We start from the raw sequence: 22,063 nt of genomic DNA on the forward strand, positions 1-22,063 counted from the left end.
GTGAATGTTTGCCGCGACTTGAAGAGTGAAGTGCAGTTTTCCCTAACAGAAAGCAAAATTTCACGCACACTCTTTGTTCCTTCTGGTCGGCCATCTCACTAATCGCCAAAGGGTTGAAACAGGAACGCACACAACAGAGCACCACAGACAAACCACTTAACTCAGACTGACGCCAGCTCACTAACAGTTGCGGGAGACCCCCAGCTAACACCACCTAGCAGCACAACTCGTAACTACAAAGCATGCGCGCGCAACAGGTCGGTTCCGGTTATTTTTGGGTGCCCCCTCGTACAATGAACAGGTTGATCTAGAGGTAACATTCTAGGTTTGCATCCAGGAGGTGCTTGGATTGAACCTCAGCTAGGACACTACCTATCCTGAGAGTTTTCATGGTTTTACTCAGTCTGTCCAGGCAAAAGCCAGGATAGTACCTCAGTTAGGCCAGTACCATTTCCTTCCACAACCAACAAGATTAATGACTGGCAGTTATGATATACCAATTTATTTAACACAATTCTACATATTTATATACTTCTAAACTGGTCAGCTGGTACAATCAACAATTTTCTCAACACACAAACATTATAGAAACCTTTCACTGTTGACAATAACAGAGCAGAGCTTCTGTCCACCTAAATTCATACTACAGGTACATAAATACATATTTAATTAAAACATAACTGAATACTCTGCTATAACTGTAAATTTATTAAAGTTTGAACTTCGTTCATTTCCAGATAATTAAACAAACAGCAGTGGACATAATACAATTACTGCTCTACAAGTAAATTTTCTAACTTGTTAAAATCTTCTTCAGGCCTCAGTTTCTACAACTTTATTCATGGTTATATCCAATAACACTGTACTTTTTTAATACTGCATGTTTATATATAATGGATATAAAATTAGTCCCTAAAAATATTACATAAGTGTTACAGAGCTTGTTAAAAAAAACATATCGTCACATGTATGAGTGACTCTTTGACATGGTTTTGGATTGGACACTGGATTTATTGACCACTTAATTACAGCACTATCACTAATTTCCACATTTTGCAAATCACTACAGCACAGGCTAAGTCCTTTCTAGTATGTAGTTGCCTGGTAATGGCTCCAACAGTGACTATTCCTCTGCTTCCATGCTCAAGTCCTCTCTGAATGGTGGCTCCCTTCCAACTGAGCTCTGAACTCTGTTCAGCTCATAACCCCTCAGCATGGACCACACAGAAAACACCGTTCCTCTGTTTCTTATTAAGAATCTGCTGCCTAGCAACAGATGCTGTTCTGTTGTTTCTTTTACGGCCATTTCCTAATAATGAATGTTGTTTCAGAGACGTCTATCAACAGCTGTTTCTCTGGCTTTACAGTTCTTGCTTTCAGCAAATATGCCATAATATTTACCTTGCTCTTGGCTTATGATGATTTCATAAAAATTAAGCCTTATTAAAAATTTCATTAGATCTGAATTCTGACCAGAAACAAGAATGATGGACACTTAAAACCCTGAATAATAATTTTCATATTGTCTTCAGTCTGGTGCTCAAGCTGAGTTCTGAATGTCTACTTAAGCTGAAACTGAAATTTAATTAAAACTTTAAGTCATCTGCAATGAAATTTACAAAGCTTCAATTTCTTCAATACTTTCTACCCTTCTCATAATGAACATGTAGTTATACTGACTGTGTAACGGGCCCTCCATACAGGTGAAGAAGTTGTTAGGATGCTCTCAGCACGGCGAGGATTCGTGATATCAAAGAATTTAACAGTGCAGTCTTGACTAGAAGTGGCCAGCTGGTTCTCATGAGTTGGGCTCCAGTCCAGACCATGAATCTATGAGATAAAAGAAAAACCTGTCAAGTAACAACAAAAAAGAAATGATTGATGATTAATTCTTGAATTTTTGGTGACACAATTTTCAATTGCAAAATTTATGACATGAAATGAGAAAGGAACATGATTATGAATAACAGATTACTAAGGATTGGGAAAAAGGTGGTCATGGCCTACTTAAAGACATCATCATACCATTTTCCTTCCTACGGTCAAGTCAGTTGGTAACTTGATAAACACTGAACTGAGTGTTTTCAAACTATATGTCCATAGTTTTTAACTGCTCACAAACAACCTCTCTGATAAGAAATAAATTAAATTTATACATATTAGAATTTGAACAGAAGAGCACCTGCTTGAACAGCAACAGGAATCACAGTAATGGGTCTTTGCATGACTACATTTCCATCCTTAAACTGAATTTGTGTTCACTTATACATTTATATTTATTTAATAAGTAACTTAGGCTATACAGTGCGAAATGATTAGATCATAGCGAATAACAAAATGAAAAGGATTTGAACAAAAGCAGTTTTAGAATAATTTAAGGCACTTCCCTGAAATATCTGGAGAGACTGCGGAATACCATGACAAACCTCAGTCAGAATACTCAGTGTCCAAACTGAGATTCAAACCGAGCATCTCATGAATAAATATCAGAAGTGTTACTGTTTGAGCCACTTTGTTCAGTGAATAGAATGTTGACAATGTCTGCATTTTGGAAGGTTTTGTCCTCATATGAAAGTACCTAAACAAAGAAAAGAAAGCAGTATTTCTTTATAAGACACCAGTACATAAAAATATCTGTACTCGCTTTTGCCAAATGAGCAGCAATGTACTGCACTGGAGCAGTTCCTTTTCTTTGGTCCCAAAGCTTGATATCACCATCATGTGCAGTAGCTAGTAAGTATCTAGATAAGCGATTCCACCGAACTTGAGTTGCACCAGCTGCAACGAAAGAAATACAGTCATGGACGTGAATGGAGATTATGCTTTTCTTGTATGGCATTACAGTGTTTCTTTTATTCAGATGTGAATGTACTAATAAACCTAAAAATAATGTTTTCTTTCACTTTAAAGTATGTTATACAATGAGATGCTACATATATTCATAAAAAAATTCTACAAATGAAAGAAGTTGTTTTAGTTAAATGTTCCCTAATGGTTATACAGTGTTGTGACTATTATATATGTCTAGGTCTATGGACACTATGATTTCTTTCTTTACTTTACAGTGATGTTCTGAACAGTAAAACATATAACAAAAATATGCTTGAGTGAGAGCATATTTGTAGGCTTTCCACCTTCATACAGCAAATTCTAACAATAAAGATACTATAAATTGAAGGTATTATTATGCCACAACATTAAAATTCTTCATTATGGATGTAGCTGTAGAGACCACAGGAAAGCATCAAGTGAGACCCTGAAAATGGTAATAAAAATTTACAATATAATTGGGCACATGGGGGCACAGCCTGATGTGAAAGTATTACTCCAGGATATTCCTGGATGGTTCAAGGGGCAACACAAAAAAATCAGATAAAATGGCTCATAAAAAGAAAATAGAGTATCAATGCTTGGTAATACTTCATTTGTAATGTGGTAAAATGGTGTTTTAGTAACAAATTAAAAATACAAAAATTGTGATTTACATAAAATCACATAAAATACATTCTGCTTCTTTTCATGTTTGATATTTTTGTTTAGGAAATCAGTATTATCAATGGCTACATTTTCAATCTCCATATACTGCACACATTCAGTCCTCAAGTATGGTGTTATCTTCTTTTGATAGTCTACCTGTATGTCCAGCCTTCATTTTTATTTTCTATTGCTATACATACACTTACATGATGGCAATATCAAAATGTATTAACACTATAACACTTAAATTAAGAAGAAAATCAGGAGTGGGATACTGGGGATATTAAATTATGTTTGGCTCAGATAAAGATATTAAACAACTGCAGAGTCAAGAATTCAGGAAATGCACTTGCAGGAATGCCACTGGGCCTAATAAAACCATCTTGACTGGAAACATTTTCCACACAGAAGATATCAATGGGACACACAGCAAGTGAAAATGGAGTGTGAATCGGGTACAAACACCTGTGCTCCACATGCATCTGGTATCTAGTTCACCTCCTTACCAACAGCAGAAAGAGACAGTGAAGGCCTCCTCTGCTCTCGTATATCCCACACATGAATGAAAGTGTCTATTGAACAGCTAGCCAGCAAATTCGGATCAAACCGATGCCAATTGAGATCACTAACTACTCGAGTGTGTGAGCGAAGCGTCTGTGTTTGAACTAAATCTCCGCCTGACTGCCATGACAGTATCTCCACTCGCTGACTGCTCTGAAATCAGAATGCATAACATACTGAAACTGCTTCCATGAAGACAGAATTTTAACACTGTTTCAAGATCTTTAAGTACTCACAGAGATAGCACAAAGGTCTTTATTGATTGAACTGGGGTTCCACTCTGCAGCACCAACTTCATATTTACTATGACGGGGAATTTTGTGAAGAGCATCTGAAGAATCATCAAGATTCTTGATTGCCAAGTACCTACGACTGAAAGGAAACACAATTACTATTCTCATGATTCTATAAACACAATTTACATATCTACTAGCCATTTAGAACCTAAGAAAATCCACATTCCTACAGTCAGAATATGATACATACAGATATTTTTAATGTTACATTAATTTAATTTATGATGAAAAACCATAGGAAATAACATGACATGAAACTGTTTAACCTTTGAAATATTAGATTTACATACCATGCACAAGTAATAACAATGCACAAAACTTTGTCAACTGTATACTGTGACATGACAGAATAGTTTAACAAGAGAAGCCATCCTTTGCAACATAATGGTTCAATACACACATTTCCACAGCAACAAGTTAAGAAGCAACAGTGGAGGAAATGGATGCTGAAGTTATATAAAGAGGCCTCAGTCAGTGTTGTAAGATGGCAGAGAGCCGGCAACTATGTGAGCAGCTGACATTGTTTGCAGCTGCTATAAAGCAATGATTAGTGAAGACATAGCTTACTGACAAGTGTTACATTGATTTGTTAGTGTGCAGATTAGCTGCAGTGTTACAATTATACATAGCTGTGAGTTACAAGTGTTCAGTAAATCCCACTGCCATTACAAACCCAATGGTTCTTCATTAATATGTGACAATATTTTACACAGTACTGATTGAGAATTGACAAAATTACTGTAAAGAATGTGCAAAGGAGCAGCTGTGAGTTACTTGAAAATACTACCTGGAGGAACTGCAGTGATTTTCAGAACGTTTTAGTCAGACTGGCCAATCTTCAAGCTAAACTAACTTAAATCTGAAGCAGGCGCACTAACTATTACGCGAAACATTCAAGAGGATCCTAGTGGTTTATGCTTTTTATAAATGCAGTTGGTCACACCAAGTTATACTTAATGTGCCTGTACATGAACTTCAGACAAAGGAAACTAACTCCTAAACGAATTTTGGACATGAAAGTTCTCACACAATGAGCACTTCAAAGATAGATGGGGACTGAGGATGCAATTAAAGGGACCTCAAGAGAATTAGTTGTGGTAGAGCTGCACCCGTGTGGAGGTTGGGTCAAATACCTCCACCGTGACCCTGCACGTTGTAGGGGGTGACGAAAAGGGAAGTCTCAAAATATGGTCACGAATCCCAAGGGACTCGGACACGAAAAAGACTGCAATGGCAAGGGCCAGCAGCATATACAAAATACAGACCCATTCTCTCGTCAGAGAGGGCGCCCCATGAAAACAATACTGTAACTGTCAAACAGCAATAAATATCTGGTCATGAGCCCCAGATGGGGCTCAACACCAAGAATTACTGACTGACTGACTGACCGTCAGTCGCAATGTGACTTTGACTCTGACTTTGAGTTGTGGTAACATACTGCTAGTCTGGCAGGTGATTACCATAACTTCAACAAAACATACTGCCTCCATGTTCTACCCTGATGACCACCAGACTAGATGACATCACAACCCAGAACACAATATGAATTTTCACTGCCATGAAAACCTCTAATCTTATATGCAGTAATATATAACGAATTAAATTGAAATGGTTCAGGAAAGGGTCCAGTGGTGGATTTTTGAAGTTCCTGAACCTTGAAGCTGCAATCGGTTGACTAGTTATTCCAAATTATATATAAAGAATGCCTGCAAAATTGGCAATTTAAGAAGTTAAGATGCATCATATCTTGCTATTCCTATTCACACTACTTATTATAGAACTTCAATTTCCAACCATCACCTGTACATCAGTCCCCCCTTCCCCTTAGACCCTTTATTTACCCAGGTCAATTCAAACAAAACTAACATGTAATATGTTCCAGTTTCAAATATTCTCCTCCACAATCAGTCTTACCTCATTACAGTTTAACTAAGATATCCACTCACCCAGCTAACAGTGCATAAACTCCACTTGAATCTACAGCCATAGCGCTGGCCTGAAAAGAATGTAAATTGGCACAATGTAAACCATCCTTAACCTCTATAATCCTACTTGAGGTTTCTAAATCCCCCGGTAATACAGAGCTGGTAGCCAGATTTTAACTTAGGTATGAACATATTATTACTAAAAAATGCAGCTCTTGGTCAGTTGGACTGTGCACAAACACAACAATAGTATAGCACATGTCCAATCAATCCAATAAAGATCAATGTTTGACTTCCACGTCATTCATGGAATTGAAACCCCACTGTTACATAAATACAGTACAGTACAGTGATAACCATCAAAGAAAACAAGGTAATATTCCAACATTGCTGTCACACTACCAACCAACCAGACCATTCATTCGGCTTTTAAGAAAGACTTAAATCCTTTTTATTGAAATATTCTTTTTATACGATACATGAATTTGTTAGTTTTAATAAAAAAGTGGGTGCAAGTAATTATGTTTGGATGTCTTAGCCATTCATGAGCTGTATATAGTACTTTTTGTATTCTTTTAAAATGTTGTATTTATATATTGCTTATGATTGTAACAAATTCTGGTAGTATGCTTGTAACTTTGTAGATTTGTTTTGTTAACTTGTATTGCCAAATGACTTGTCCAAGTGTTACTATGTAGCAAAACGGATGAAAATAAAATACAATACAATACAAATACAATGAATGCATATGCAACATACCAAACAATATTGTAAAGCAGTGGTTCTCAACCTTCTTTTGCTTGTGGCCCACTTCTGAGTTTCATTCACTTCTGTGGTCCCCACCCTTCATATTTTTCATTTATAATCAATGTAATATTTACAATAAATATGTACTTTATCAACTGCATGTTTATATATATATTTGTTTATAATATAAGAAATATTAATAATAAAAAAGAGGTTTATTAACACCTCAAAGGCGAGAGGGTGTTGGGTGATGCAAGGATTATGTGGAGCAGTGTATTTATCATTAGTGCCAATAATCATTACAATTTTTCACCATTTATTATATCATGTTTAATTTATGACTTCAATCTGCCATACTTATCATTAGTGCCAATAATCATTACAATTTTTCACCATTTATTATATCATGTTTAATTTATGACTTCAATCTGCCATACTTATCATTAGTGCCAATAATCATTACAATTTTTCACCATTTATTATATCATGTTTAATTTAAGACTTCATGTTTAATTTATGACTTCAATCTGCCATATGAAAGTAATGGAAAAAATATAATATTTGAATTAAATAATTTTACAGTTCAAGGAGTGGGCAATCAAAAGAAAAAACAGAACAAAATATGGATATCTATATGAATGTGTATCTATACCTTTGAACATAAACCAAGCAAACTGGTCCATGCAGACAAACAATTCTGGGCCGTCTGAACTTTCTACTTAAAATGAATACAAAACAGCTGTAATTAATTCAGAACACTTTTCTTTTGTAGACAGAGGGTATTCAAATTCTATTGAAAGCTAATAATTTATTGTAATGAAAGTTCAAGTTATTGTGAAATGTAATGCTTAGTTGTAGGAAAATAGTACCTGCCGTTTTTAACTTACCTCCAAAGTAGGGAATTTCCACAATATTACAACTTGCACAGAAAAATGTCTTGTTCCAAACACTACGAATACCGAATACCTAAAATTTACTGAAAAGGTGGAGGTAAAACTCACGAGAGGAGTGGGAGATATCTAAGATCATAAAAGATGTTTACAGTTAAACATTTCGTTAGGGCTTTGCCCGCTCCGAGAAGGCAAGTCTCTGTTTACCAGTACTTGGAATTCCCCGACGTAAGGTCGTGGTTTAAATACAGAAGGTTCTGTCCCTACTAGGCATTTTGTTATTATATGTAGTGACCATTTGGCATTTTTGTTTCTTTTTATATTAATAATTTTAATTTAGAAGTGAAATTTTCGTAGCCCACTTAACAGTTTCTATTGTCCCCATTTTTCCGACTTTTACCTGTGGCCTCCTCCGAAATACGTCATGCCCCCGTTGAGAACCACTGTTGTAAAGGAACCAAATGCCTTCAATAATTCATACCTGTAAGTCTCTGTGTTCGGCAACTATAAATTCACTACTCCACCTCGTCGCCATTGTTTGACGTCTATGAAATTAATACACTTAAAATGAAAGTGAAGTGACCACAGTAACTTTACCATACCATTGTTATACTGGTGAAAAATATACACGTTTGAGTACCATTGTCTCTAAAGAAATAACACAGCATTACTACACATTAATCCGAGTATTTAATACTTCCATTCCTTCCATTCATACTTTCGGACGCTTTCAACAATTGCCGCAAGGCACCGGCACTTATGTGAACAGATAAACGAATTCACCGAATTGACTGACCAACCCGTGGCACGTACCCTTTGATGGTGGAAACGGTAGAAATATTGTTTAACGTCTCGATCACGTTGCAAGTTTTTAATTGATGTGTCTATGCTCGTAATCGGTAGTACGAATCACGAGGCTCGGTATCTTGGCTCAGTCGGTAATCAGAATGACAACTATTAGGCTACCTTGTGCACACACACACATACACATAAGCTCAGGCATATAAACAATAACTTTTAACTCCTAATATGCAGAGGACCTTACTCCAACTTTTAGGTAAAAGTGCAGTGGTTGAACTGATTTAACCAGTTCCTGTGTAAGATGGTAAGTGACCAGTATTCTGAAGGCGCCTGATTAGAATCTCAGCCAGGGTATCAACTATCCTTACTTACATTCATGATGTGTATTTGTACCAACCGTCATACAGTGCACACAATTTCATCTTTCTCTTCACTACATGTTTCGGCACTAATGTGCCATCTTCAGGTGTGGTTTTATTTACGTCAAATCATTGCACTGTATGCCATCATGTCTCCTTTATAAAATGATTAAAATGTATATATGTCATGTATAATAATAAAGTTTATATATTAAAACTTTTCAAGATTTATCATCTATACGTCGCACTTCAAATTCGCGAGTTACGTCAATCCTCTCCTATGGGAGTACTCTTCCTATATTCTTGTGTATATTGTGTCCTGTGTTGTGTTGTACAACGCACACAGTCACAAGGGAAGGACACAACACAGGACACAATATACACAAGAATATAGGAAGAGTACTCCCATAGGAGAGGATTGACGTAACTTGCGAATTTGAAGTGCGACGTATAGATGATAAATCTTGAAAAGTTTTAATATATAAACTTTATTATTATACATGACATATATACATTTTAATCATTTTATAAAGGAGACATGAAGGCATACAGTGCAATGGTTTGACGTAAATAAAACAACACTTGAAGATGGCACATTAGTGCCAAAACATGTAGTGAAGAGAAAGGTGAAGTTGAGTGCACTGTAAGACGGTTAGTACAAATACACATCATGAACGTGAATCAGTGCAACAGGATGCTAAAATATAACATTATCTTTACTTAGGTTTTCATAGATTTCATCAGTCCCTCTAGCCAAATGCTATGTTAGTACTTCAACTAAGCCATAACCACTTCCTTCTAAATACTTTCCAATTCAACTCTATATAAAGAAAGCAGTCTTCTGGGATTTGGCACCATGTATATGTGGTGTTAACCGACGTTTCGGAAGAACGTATTGCCTCCATCTTCAGGGTAGAAGAAAAAATATAAGAATTCTGCAAGCGGAGAGACCGTGAGAACCGGTAAAAGCAGACTGTGTGGAAATACACAGCTATGTGAGAGCAGAGAGGGTAGGGGGGAAGGGCAAGTATACAAGTGAAAGCAGTGAAAGCCTCAAATCTTACAACTCTATATAGTTTAAGTTTACAGCATTGTACATTAAACCAAGTTTCTTTAAAGAAACTACACAAGAATCTTCACATCTAGAATCATAGCAATGCTATGAAACAAGCTATGCATGCACATTGCACTATACAACTCAATTTCCATCTACAGTATGATGGGTATTTTAAGACTGATAGATGGATGGTCAGGTAGATCATGTTGGTATCCCACAGAGGCTACACAGCATGTTGTAGGACGAGTCAGAGTACAGTATAGGTACATTACAGGTGCAAAATTTTTCCATACATAGACTACTTTGTCATATTTAACTGTATTTAAAGTCCAAAAAAAATGTTTAAGACTGATCAAAAGAGTCAATAACAGGATATCGTGTAGAGAATTTTTTGGTGAATTTAAAATTTTAACCTTAACTTCATTGTATATCTTTGAGACGTTGTGTTTTTTAAGGAAAAATAGGGTATATAACATCTCGTATTCAGATGTGTACGGTTATAACACAGTACATAAGCAGAATTTGTATGTCCAACCATGTAACACCTCACGTTGTAAAAGGAGTGTGATTAACATGGGAATAAGATTGTATAATAACTTGCCCTCTCAAATAAGAAGTATTCAAGAGTTCAAGGTTTTTAAGCGTCAATTAAAGGATTACTTGTTGTGCAAAGCTTTTTATTCCCTTCAAGAATATTTTTACAAGAATTAGCTTAATAATAGAACAAAGATACTTAGGTAATTTATTTTAGATATTGCATGTAATTTATAGTTTAGCTTTTGTTGCCTTATTATACTCATCCACTGTTTTATCATATTTAAAGGATTTATTATGTTATTTTTCTATGGTTTTTTATATTATTAGTCATTTGATGTGATGTTTAATCTCATATATTTTTTTATAAAACTGACTTGTCCAATTGTACATAATGTAACAGTTATGGATGTTAAATAAATCAATCAATCAATCAATATTAAATTACAAAGAAGAGTCAATAAATAGGTCACAAATGGAAGTAAAACGGCTGTAATGGATGTACTAGCTTTTCTGTGTGCATCACTAGGCAGCAGCACAGTCCAGCTTCATGACCTTCATGACGTTCATGACAGTCTGAACATTCTGAACTCAGAGATTGACAGTGTGAAAGTAGAATCAAGCACAGGTCTTGATGTCATCATCTACAAAGTAATTAAATACTTACCAGCAGAGATGAGAGGGGTATTATTAGGCCTATACAATGAGATTCTGCAGACTGGAATTTTCCACAGTGAAGGAAACAATATGCAATCTTCTTCATCCAAAATGTGGATGGGAAAAACTTTTGACCTATTTCATTGGTTACCTGCTCACTGAAGATTCTTGAAAGAATGATAAACTTCAGACAAGTTTGTGGCTAGAACACCATAAAAAGCTGACTGACCTATACTTTGGAATCTAGAAAAATAAATGCTGCGTGTATAGCCTGGCACTGATGTATTCTGACATAGTAAATACCTTCGACAACAACAAAATAATTGGAGCTCTTTTTCTGGATATAGAAGCAGTGTATAACAATGTACTGGTAAATATCTTAACTGAAAAACTAGCAGAAATGAAAACCCCAGAGCTAATGACCTTAGGATCAAATTCGACGCTACTGACATGATCAGAAGAGTTACACATGGCTTGCCTCCAGGAAGTGGTTAAGTCTGCTGCTATGTAATATTTGTATGGTGTCTCTGGAGAAAAGCATTAAAGGAATATTTAAAGTGTTACAATTTTCAGATGATATGGCTATTTACACCACAGATACAAGCCCAGAAGCAGCTCTACCTAAACTGAAAAACTCAGCCGGAGAGTTAAGTTAGTATCTTCATGATAGCGGATTACAATTACATCCTGAAAAATGTAAATTGTGTATATTCAAGAACAAGTGATCTCAAACAGAAAAGGCGTGGGCGATAAGATGATTATGTCTGAAAATTAATAAAATTCCTAGGACTATACTTTGAAACTGATTTAAAATGGAATCATCAAGTGGAAGCTATTAGGCAGAAGTGCATTAAACCTATGACAATTATTAGTTACATTTGACCACATGGATGGGACTGGATCCTACTATAATCCTGCAGTTACATACAATTCTAATCCGGTTATGCATCGAATATGGAGGTTTTCTATTTCACTCCCTAAGTATAGGTCAGATGGATTTGCCAGAAAAAATACAGTGCAAAGCCATTAGACTAACCCTTGGATATATGAAGGCAACACCCAAAAATGTTATGCTAGTAGAGGCCAAAATACCTCCAATAACATTCCCATTCAAACTCCTAGGCAACACTTATGTAACCGGAGCTCATAGCAATCCTGATCATCCAGTAATACGATCTTGCCACAAATGGCAAGGGTTTGTGAGGAGAGTACATAAATGCTCAGAGGAAAGGTAACTTTGATCTATGCTTCCTATACAGACATAGAACCGGCCGGCCATCTGACAGCAAAGAATGCAACGTTCCCTCTCAAACCCTTTTGGTTAAGCGGAGCCTGCCCTGTTATGATTGCCGTTGGTGGGGGGGATATTACGTTGGCTAGTAGGTGACGTCTTTACCGACTAAGCTGTTGGCAGTGGCTGCTACCGCCAAACATTTTTGTAGTTTGTCGCATGCTTCTTCTGGTGGTTATTTGCTTGGCTTACTCTTCGTCCCTGAGGATGACGACGACAAATTACTCCGGAAAAATTGGCTTTTTCCGAACTACACGGTGTTATAACCTAGATAACAATACTCTTCATGCTCTTCATCTCTTCATAGCCACCACGGCCACCACCATGAGAGCACGAAACCCAGCTTAGCGCCGAAATCAGCGGATAGATGACAGCACAATTTCATACGGATTCGGTGTCAACCACCAACTTGAGAACCTGAAACCCACCACGGATCACAACAAATAACCAATTTACCCAGTAACTATCACGTATTTATTCAGTGGAACGAAGTATGAAAGTAGTCGTCAGAGTTCGTCTGGGTCGTCTGGGTCTTTAATAGTCTTAGTAGCTTAGTAACGTCAGTAATCAGTAATCTCATATGGTCGACGAGCAAGAAATGCGAGACGCTGTTGATACAAGTTGAGTGACGTAATAAGTGTAATATATAATTATTTATTTCATAGTTGTCACAGTTTTTGACTGCAGATTGCCGACAGAACGATGGGTGGAGGAGATTTGGTATGTCTGATACATTAATTCAACGTATGCAAGTAGGCATTTTGTTATGTAGTGTATAATACGAGAATTTATTTAGATGTTTAGGATTTGAGGTTAAGATGTTGATTAGATAATTAAAAGTTGTCATTTATATACAGAAGTGGTGTATTTTTAGCCATTTGTAAGTAATTACGGAGTTAAAGTATCGTAATTAAAAATAGGTGTTCATTACCCAACACAACAGATATTTAAATCAAGGAATTCCGAGTAGAATTCATTTAACCCTCGTTCCTGTTGCGCCCACTCCGAGAGCTGCAAACCTTGTGTAGTTGATATTGTATTAGGTAGTCCAAGGTTATAATCAGATGAAATGCAGTTTAATTCAGGGTAACGTTAACTCCTTAATACATATTTATAAGTTGCAGTCCTACTTGACTAATCTCNCCCCCCCCCCCGGAGTTGCTTGAATGTGACAGTTATTATTTGTGGAAGACCTTCAGCCAAGATTTGGCCTGCATTATGTTTTTTCTTTTTTATATAGGGCTTCACATAGTACCCGTTGTTTGTAATAGTTAACTTATAGACAGTATTTCATAGTTTTAAGTTTGTTTACAGTCAATTTTATATGAAATTTAGCATTCTTAGCATCAGTGGCCCACCTACTTTCTCTTTAAGACTGAAAGCTGAATGAAGGTGTTCATGTGGCCATAAAGTTATTGAAATTACAATATTGATTGATTGATTGATTTCATCACTGTAGATCATTGTACATGATATATGACAAGTCAAGTTAATTCTGAATATTAACAATTTGATATATAAGTAGATTAAAATTACAATAGTTACAATTTTACTGCTGATTACAATTTAGAATTGGTTAGATATTCTTATTTGTGGAGAATTTGATGGAATGAATATATGCCATATTTCAGAGTTTTATCGTCATACATTGTTTCACTCCCATTTTTCATAGGACGGTGAGTGTGTTATGTTGTGTACTATAAGAAGTCACAAGTGTTGACTTTGGGTTGACCTCCAGATTCATATCAACTTTCATGTGATTTGGCAGTTTACTTCAGTAGCTGAAAAGGGGTTTCATGCAAGTGGCATGGCAGTCTCACCATCCCTAAGCAAGAAACTGTAACAGGAACAAAATGAACCTAACATACTTTTCTGTAGTTAAACTATAGACTGACTTTACTGCTAACATGACAGTTGCTTATAGGTGTATAAAGACTGGCAGTTTTCACGTAGTGCATACATGTTTTTGTTATCATGAATCTACTAATTTGAATAACAGGTGTGACATATTAACATTGTCCTGCTTTCAGAACCTAAAGAAGTCATGGCATCCATCAACAATGAGGAATATGGAGAAAGTGTGGAAGGCGGAGCAGAAATATGATCAAGAAAAGAAAAGAATAGCTGAACTGCAACGTGAAATCAGAGAAGAGAGAGCAAGAGAAGATATTCAGAAATATGCTGAAGAGAAAGGTGTTGTAGAGTAAGTTTTAACCTGTCTTAATAAAATGCTTCAAAAGAAATGTGACACAGAAGCATCAGTACATATCAGTGGGTGACTCGAGTAACTTTACAATTTACTGCCACATTAATGCTGCAATTTGTAGAAGTTTATTAGTAAAAACAGTGCCTGAATTAACCCGAGAATTTGCCTGCAGTAAGTTCACAAGATTATATTTGTAGTTTTGTTTTTAAAAATATATATGTAAAAAAACATTTAAGGTTAGGTTTTGGACTTCATTTTAACATATGCAGTTGGCTGTGTTAACATTGTGGTAAAGTCTTAAATTTACTTGGATTAACCTTTAACATAAAAGTACCAGGCATCTACTGTATGTGTAATTAACATTCTTGTAAAGCATACTGTACCAATTTATGTTCACTTTTTTCAGAATGTGTAAAGGAATAAGGTAACGGGTACATTTACTGGCCCTTCAGCACAAACATTTAAATACCGTGGTTGTAGGTGCCTGTGGTAATATTGTCACATACGACTAGTCATGGTGTTTCAGGATTTATTGAACACTTATAAATCATAACTACAAGTAATTATAATGCTCTCAGTAATTCGCGAACTGTTGCTTGTCAGTTCAGCACATGCTAAGTTTTCAGTGTCTTTACTAGCCATTGCCTGGTAAGAGATCCCAACAGTGTCCTCTTATGCTCATTACATTACTGGCTGGTGACTGCCTCACAGCTAACTCATGGCACAGAATTTTTAGCAAATGACACTTTATGTAATCTATATCAATTTATTCTCTCAGCTGTCTTTTACCTATGGCATTAGAAGTCAAAGACTCTACTGAAAATTGAAAAATAGTACAGTGTGGCATCCATAAAAGGTGAAGCTATTCCTGTCACAGTGCATGGACGCCTATAGGGTTGTGAGACACTGAAGCTCCCACATTTTCTACACAGTTGGGTCACAGATGGCGGTAAGGTTGTCACCCTTACGCGCCAGCTACCCTTTATTCTCAGGAAGATCCCTGGTACTTATTTCTGTTAAGAGGCTGAGTCGACCCCAGGGCCATAGGGCAGCTGGAAGGATTGTCAGTTGAAAAATCCGATCACCTCATCCGGAATTGAACCCATGACCTGGCTTGTAGCATAGTGCCTCAATCCTCTAGGCTACTGCATGTTGTCCATGCAGGACATTTATGAAACTGAAATTAATACAGAACTCACAGGAAGCTTCCAAACTACAGTCATGCAGTAGTTACAAAAAACAGAATTTGAATTCTTAAATTAATAATATTCTTGTCCAGTTCCAAGACACAGTTCCACTGAATTATTAAAGTGTGTACATAATTATGAAAAGCACACTGTGGTGAATTAACAAATTCCTTATAAAACTTCTGTATTGTTACAGGAAAAAGGATAATATGAAACTGGACTGGATGTATAAAGGACCAGGTGGTATGGTAGACAGAGAAGAATATCTTCTGGGTCGTCCTATTGACAAATCCTTTGAGCAGATGCAACACACAGAAAAGGCATCTGCGTCATCAAAGAACGTTGTTGAGCTAGGTATGTAACTTGTGTTACAGCATGGCAGCAGCAGCTCTGATAACATATTCTAAGCTATATCCTCCCCACAAACCGCTTTATACCAGTTCAAATTAGTGTATTTCTGTCCCTCAGCCAGTCTTTGTATACTAAACTAGCCATAATAATTGTAATTCCTATCATGCATTCAATGTGAATAAAATTTTGAGCACCCCCAACATATGAAATTTGATTAAATGCTTCAATTTAAAATTAAAATCCTCACAGCATACTTGTGGGGGGCAGGGTACAGATCCTATAGGATATGGTGCACTAGATTACTGAAAGGTTTATTGATCAATCCTTTTTATGTTGTTTTAGATTGTCTCCCAAGTTCTGTGTTCTCTGGTCGCAGTGAACAAGTGGATCTGGCAAGAAAATTACAGGAGGATCCATTGTATATCATAAAGAAGAAAGAAATTGAGAGTCGGAGTCAGATTTTGAGGAATCCAGTAAAATTGAAACAGCTGCAAGAATTGGTAAGGACGAATCTTGATGTACTTCCTGCATGTGTATGTTACATATGCCCCAGTGTATTGTTGGTGGGTCTTTACACACTGTCAGCTACACTGTATCTCTGTTAGGTGATTGTAGAATGTCGTAATACGAGTAGTCTGTGACAGTATAGTACATTGGGCAAACGGGCAGAACATTTAACACTAGATATAAAGAACATATACATGATATCAGGAATAATGATAGCAATTCCGGGTACTCAAATCACATACTAAATACAGGGCATGCATACGGAACAATAACAGAGGTAATGGAAGTTGTAACAACGGGAAAGAAGGGCAGACATTTGAATACATTAGAGAAATACCATATATATAAAATAAGTAAGAAAGGCCTACACATGAATGATACACACATAGAAACACACAATCCCATATTTCAAACGATACACAAAATCTACACAGACTAACGTACCTCTCTCTCCCCACTACCCATCCCCCCCTACACTCACCAACATAAAACTCAGCACACAGTACATCTGAGATCACACAGGAAGACTACACAGGGTAAGTACAAATAACAATATAAACACATAAGAAAACATTACGTACACAAGATAATAATACGAATATATTTATATATTACAGATAACACCTATACAGTGTGGAAACAAGAACTAGCCGCTGCAGCACTTTAGACATAGGGCGAGTAACCCTAACAATTTTAAATTTAAAATTTAGAGAAAAATTTTAAAAGATTTTAAAATTAGAACTAAAGATTCTATAGTGCTACTACAGGAACATCAAAATTAACGTGTGTAAAATAATCTACAAACCAGACAGATATCAATGAAGTAGATGTTGATAATAACAAGGAAAGTATTTTAAATGTTAAATTTTGGGCTGGGTGCAGTGTGACAGCAACGTGAGTGTTATACACCTGATGATGGCTGTCTGAGGCTGAAACCTGTAGTGTAGAGGAGCAAGATCAAGGACACATAATATATTGTTTGCGCTTGGGGCGGAATTTGTATCATTATATCATTTATCATATAGTGGAATCTATACACTGTTGGAATTTTATTTGTGACTCCCCTAGAAAATAAGTGCAAACAACAGGAGTCCAAAATTTGTAAGATAACTGCTGTTTTCTATGTGTATTAATATGTACATTATTGTTTAAAGTATTAAGGTGTTATCAGTGGTTGTTTAGGGGTTAATTAATAAGGCATTATGAAGACAGTTCAAATATCCTTTAGCAGACAAGCATGAATGCTCAGAAGGTAGACAGGGAGCATTATACTCGTAAATGTGTCTTTGCCTTAGTGTAAAAATAGGAAAGGAATATTCAGAGCAGATGGAGAACAGTGTGTATCATGAATGCAATGCTGTGTAGTCCAGTAGTTCACAGAAAACTGTCATCATTTTCAGGGTTGAAGACTAAGTCAAGCAAGAAACCAGTTGGTTCTTTGTCTTACCCATTGTCTCTGAATCTGAATGGAGTATGCTCCTTCAAAGTATCAGCAAATTTCTACCAAATTACACAATGTTACATCCCAGAAGATAGTACTCTTTGTTGTCACTGCAGTGAGAACCCAAAATACAACAAGGTACACCATGAAGTGTTCTGTCTTCTGGGATATGACACTGTGTAGCCTGTTGAAAGTCATCCAACATTTTGGAGGAATCTGTTATCCTCCATCTTCAGGGACGAAGAAGAAACAACATGGAAGCAGGTAGCATTCTTGCTCTGTTTATTCTTTGACCATAAAGATGGAGGTGACATGTTACTCCAAAATGTCTGTTGACTGTCAACAGACCACATGGCATTATATCCCAAAGACAGAACTCTTCATAACCACAGCTGTGAAAACCTCAAATCCTCCAAGGTACATCATGATCTTCTGGTAGCAAATCCACTTGAACGCACCTAAAGAGTACATTATCTGTTACTGCAGTTTCAAAGGACAGTAGTCACAGTTCTTTGTTCATGATCTCTTTGACTGATATGATGAATTGTGTGCCTGATTAAGGTATGCTGTTGACAGTTCAGCTAGTTTTAAAGTTCCAGCCTGTGTACACTGCATTTACCTAAACTTGCATTAACACAGAAAATTGTTTGTTCCATTTCACAGATTAAAGAAGAGAAGTCCAAAAAGACAAAAAAACATAAAAAAGATAAACGAAAAAAGAGTGAAAAAAAGAAAAATAGGCATGACAGTGATTATTCACATAAAGATGGTGGAAAAGACCTTGATGCCCTTTTGGCAGCCAAATACATCAAACTCAAAGAAAAGCTTCATAAGAAAAATATAGCAAAGCTTAGAAAGAATATGAGCAGTACTTCAGATGCTGATGCCAGTAACAGAAACAAAGCAAATGAATCAGATTCAAGTGAGGGCAGGAATGACTGCAAACCAGCCAGAGGGTATGGTTTACAGGTATGTAAGGCAAATCTTTCTCAAAAACTGATACAACCAGTGTCATTATAATTACATTTTCATTTCCCTTATTTTAGTAGCATACTACATGAAATTTCAGTAACATGAAAAATTGTGGAAAGAGGTCTAACTTTATAGGAAGATAGACTAAACAATACGCATACACTGGTGCTTCTATCGAAAGGAAACGTTTTCAGCAAAGTTTGCCCATGTGAACAGACTTTGTCAGATACCTGACCTGTCTTTTTCTTCAACTGGCAAAGGAGCATTGTAATGTCCATTGTCTACCTCAAAACTAAACAGAGATAGTTATTTCTGTCATGACTTGAGCCATTATAACAGTTGGCATTGAGTGATCTTGCTCTCAGATACAAATTAACACTTAACAGATGCTTCATAAATCTAACTAATAGCTATTATTTTGACATTACCACCATTCATTCATTTTTTTTTTCATATGTACCTTTTGTAATCTTCCCATGTATGAATATGCAGCCACTCATTATCCTGAATTGTCCTAATGCAAGAAATGAGCCAGATCTTCAAAATAAACACTTTGTTTCTTACCAATTGTCTATAGATTTTCCGTCGAGTGCAACAATATATATTTTGGTCACTTATTATCTCGTCTGCCTTACATGTTTCGGTTCCAAGGAACCATCTTCAGAGGCACTTACAACAAATCATGAAAACACTGGCACAGCTCAACATCCACAGTATGTAGTTATTTGTGGAGAATATTACATATATCGGAAGTGTTGTGCTTTACATTCCGATATATGTAATATTCTCCACAAATAACTACATACTGTGGATGTTGAGCTGTGCCAGTGTTTTCATGATTTGTTGTAAGTGCCTCTGAAGATGGTTCCTTGGAACCGAAACATGTAAGGCAGACGAGATAATAAGTGACCAAAATATATAGTGTTGCACTCGACGGAAAATCTATAGACAATTGGTGATTAATAGTGTAACGGACCAAAATGAAACAATTCAAAACTTTGTTTCTTGTTGCAGTTTTCACAGATAATCATCCCATTGATCCACTCATGTACATTAAACCATTATTTTAATGTAAAGCAAACTTTTTTTAAAGAAGAAAAAAATGTAAATGCAAAAGAGGCCTAGGCAGTGTGCATGCAGCCTTCTGTAGCACATTTTAACAAACATCTTATCCTATAATATCTGTAGCCCCACGATTATTAATATAGATCTTGACTTAAATCTGTGTGTATACTGTAAATAACCAGTGCAATTACTTTTTTTACACTTCTTACATATCTATTTTATATAAATATAGGAATGTTGTTTATGAAGTAACAGACACCTTGCAGAAATCCTTTTTCTTCTAGCTTAAGTGCTCTGTAACTGATTTTGGGCAATGCTATTCTCGGACAAGATGTCCATCAGTGTTGCCATTTGGTCCTACTGTTTACAGTCCCAGATGATATGTTCCTGTGTTCGCAGCCCATCACCACATTCTCATTCGGCCATGGACACAATGTTAAACCTATTTAGGCTTACTTTAAGACTGCTGTGTCCCGCTCTCATACAGTTTATTGATGCGAAGGCACAGCGGTTCATTTTTATCTGTCAGGACCATGAACCGCCGCGCCTTCATGTCAGTGAACTGTATGAGAGCGTGACACACCAGTCTTAAAGTAAGCCTAAACAGCTGAATGCGAATGCCAACTTAAGCATAGGTACCTCTTATTGCTATCTGGTCTTCTTCTTCTCCTCCTCCTCCTTCTCCTCCTCCTTCTTCTGCTTCTTCTTCTTTTTATGTCAGGTCTTGGCCTCCCTTATCAAGCCCCTCCATTCCTCTCTATCCTGCACTGCTCTCTTCCAGTTCCTTACGCCCATTAACTTCTTTGCATATTCTTCCACCGCATCAATCCATCTAGTTCTTGGTTTCCCAGCGCATCACCTACCACCTATTGTACTGTATAATATTTATCTGGTTGTCTTATCCATAACTAATTCTAATAATAATGACTATAGGGGACAGAATAAAGAACAGAATTGTAAGCGTTAGGCTTTTTAAAGAAGATTGGATGGTGTAAATTATGAAGTTTTGGTTTAGAAGCTACTGTCTCATAATAAGTGGCACTGCTCTGTTACAGAGAACAGATGGATCTAGAAATCATTCTTATATAACGAAACATCAGCCTATCCTAGAAACTCAAAAGAGGCGAGATTCGTCGCAGTCACAGTCCTCACCAGCCAAGAAGGTATGGGTTAAACCTGAGAGGAAGAAGCTCAGTGAGAAGGAAAAAGAACAAAAGAGACAAGAAATGATGAACAATGCAAAATGGAGAGAGAAAGAGAGGGAGAAGAACGTAGCCATTTATAAGGCTGAAGATGAAAAAGAGAAGAATCAAATCAAAGAATACAATGGAGACTTTCTCAGGTATGCAGTACAGGCAGTTATATGGTCTTTAGTTACTTATGTAAGCTGTAACTGTGGGATGGAATATAAGTATAATCTGAAATAATGTAATTTTTAATGGATTTCAGGAAACAACTCTCTTATGCCGCATCTCAGGGCTCTGTTGAAAGTCGAATAAAGGCCAATATAAACCACATTCAACGTTCTGGAAGAGAAATGAATAAAAACTTTGCTCGGAGATGATATACTTCGCAGGCCCAGCTGTATACACTCATCCAACTGTAGTCAGCCTTGAACAATCATCTTTTATAGAAGGTGTAAATAAAGTAATTAATATCTTCAGTCAGTTATATGTACACTGTATGAAATGTATTTAATTTGTATGTTATAAATGGGTTTTATAAGATACTCCAGTGCA

General features: G+C 36.4%; 2 protein-coding genes across 2 annotated transcripts in view; one reads left to right on the top strand and one right to left on the bottom strand.

Moving 5' to 3' along the window:
• Positions 1 to 8,710, bottom strand: part of LOC111866032 (GATOR complex protein WDR59) — a 50,949-nt gene extending 42,239 nt beyond the window's left edge. The window contains exons 1-6 of the mRNA XM_023854542.2: positions 8,378 to 8,710; positions 6,281 to 6,330; positions 4,275 to 4,410; positions 3,984 to 4,191; positions 2,645 to 2,778; positions 1,681 to 1,830 (exon numbers count right to left, since the gene is read on the bottom strand). Coding sequence (XP_023710310.1) covers positions 1,681 to 1,830; positions 2,645 to 2,778; positions 3,984 to 4,191; positions 4,275 to 4,410; positions 6,281 to 6,330; positions 8,378 to 8,431 — 732 coding nt within the window. The 5' untranslated portion in view covers positions 8,432 to 8,710. The remainder of the gene's footprint in view (positions 1 to 1,680; positions 1,831 to 2,644; positions 2,779 to 3,983; positions 4,192 to 4,274; positions 4,411 to 6,280; positions 6,331 to 8,377) is intronic.
• Positions 8,711 to 13,169: 4,459 nt separating this feature from the next.
• On the top strand, positions 13,170 to 22,051 carry LOC111866075 (pre-mRNA-splicing factor CWC25 homolog). The gene is made up of 7 exons (XM_023854640.2): positions 13,170 to 13,315; positions 14,626 to 14,798; positions 16,185 to 16,342; positions 16,682 to 16,839; positions 18,951 to 19,256; positions 21,380 to 21,666; positions 21,774 to 22,051. Exons 1-7 carry the CDS (start codon positions 13,298 to 13,300, stop codon positions 21,886 to 21,888), a joined length of 1,215 nt encoding a protein of 404 aa, XP_023710408.1. The 5' UTR covers positions 13,170 to 13,297; the 3' UTR covers positions 21,889 to 22,051.
• Positions 22,052 to 22,063: the final 12 nt, after the last annotated feature.

Source organism: Cryptotermes secundus, unplaced genomic scaffold (genome assembly GCF_002891405.2).
Source record: "Cryptotermes secundus unplaced genomic scaffold, Csec_1.0 scaffold1054, whole genome shotgun sequence".
In the NCBI taxonomy this organism is placed as follows: Eukaryota; Metazoa; Arthropoda; class Insecta; order Blattodea; family Kalotermitidae; genus Cryptotermes; species Cryptotermes secundus.

Excerpts from the sequence above, each read along its gene's own strand:
- LOC111866075 (XM_023854640.2), top strand. Across the intron at positions 16,343-16,681 it reads AAAGAACGTTGTTGAGCTAG|ATTGTCTCCCAAGTTCTGTG; the intron begins GTATGTAACTTG and ends ATGTTGTTTTAG. Across the intron at positions 19,257-21,379 it reads CCAGAGGGTATGGTTTACAG|AGAACAGATGGATCTAGAAA; the intron begins GTATGTAAGGCA and ends GCTCTGTTACAG.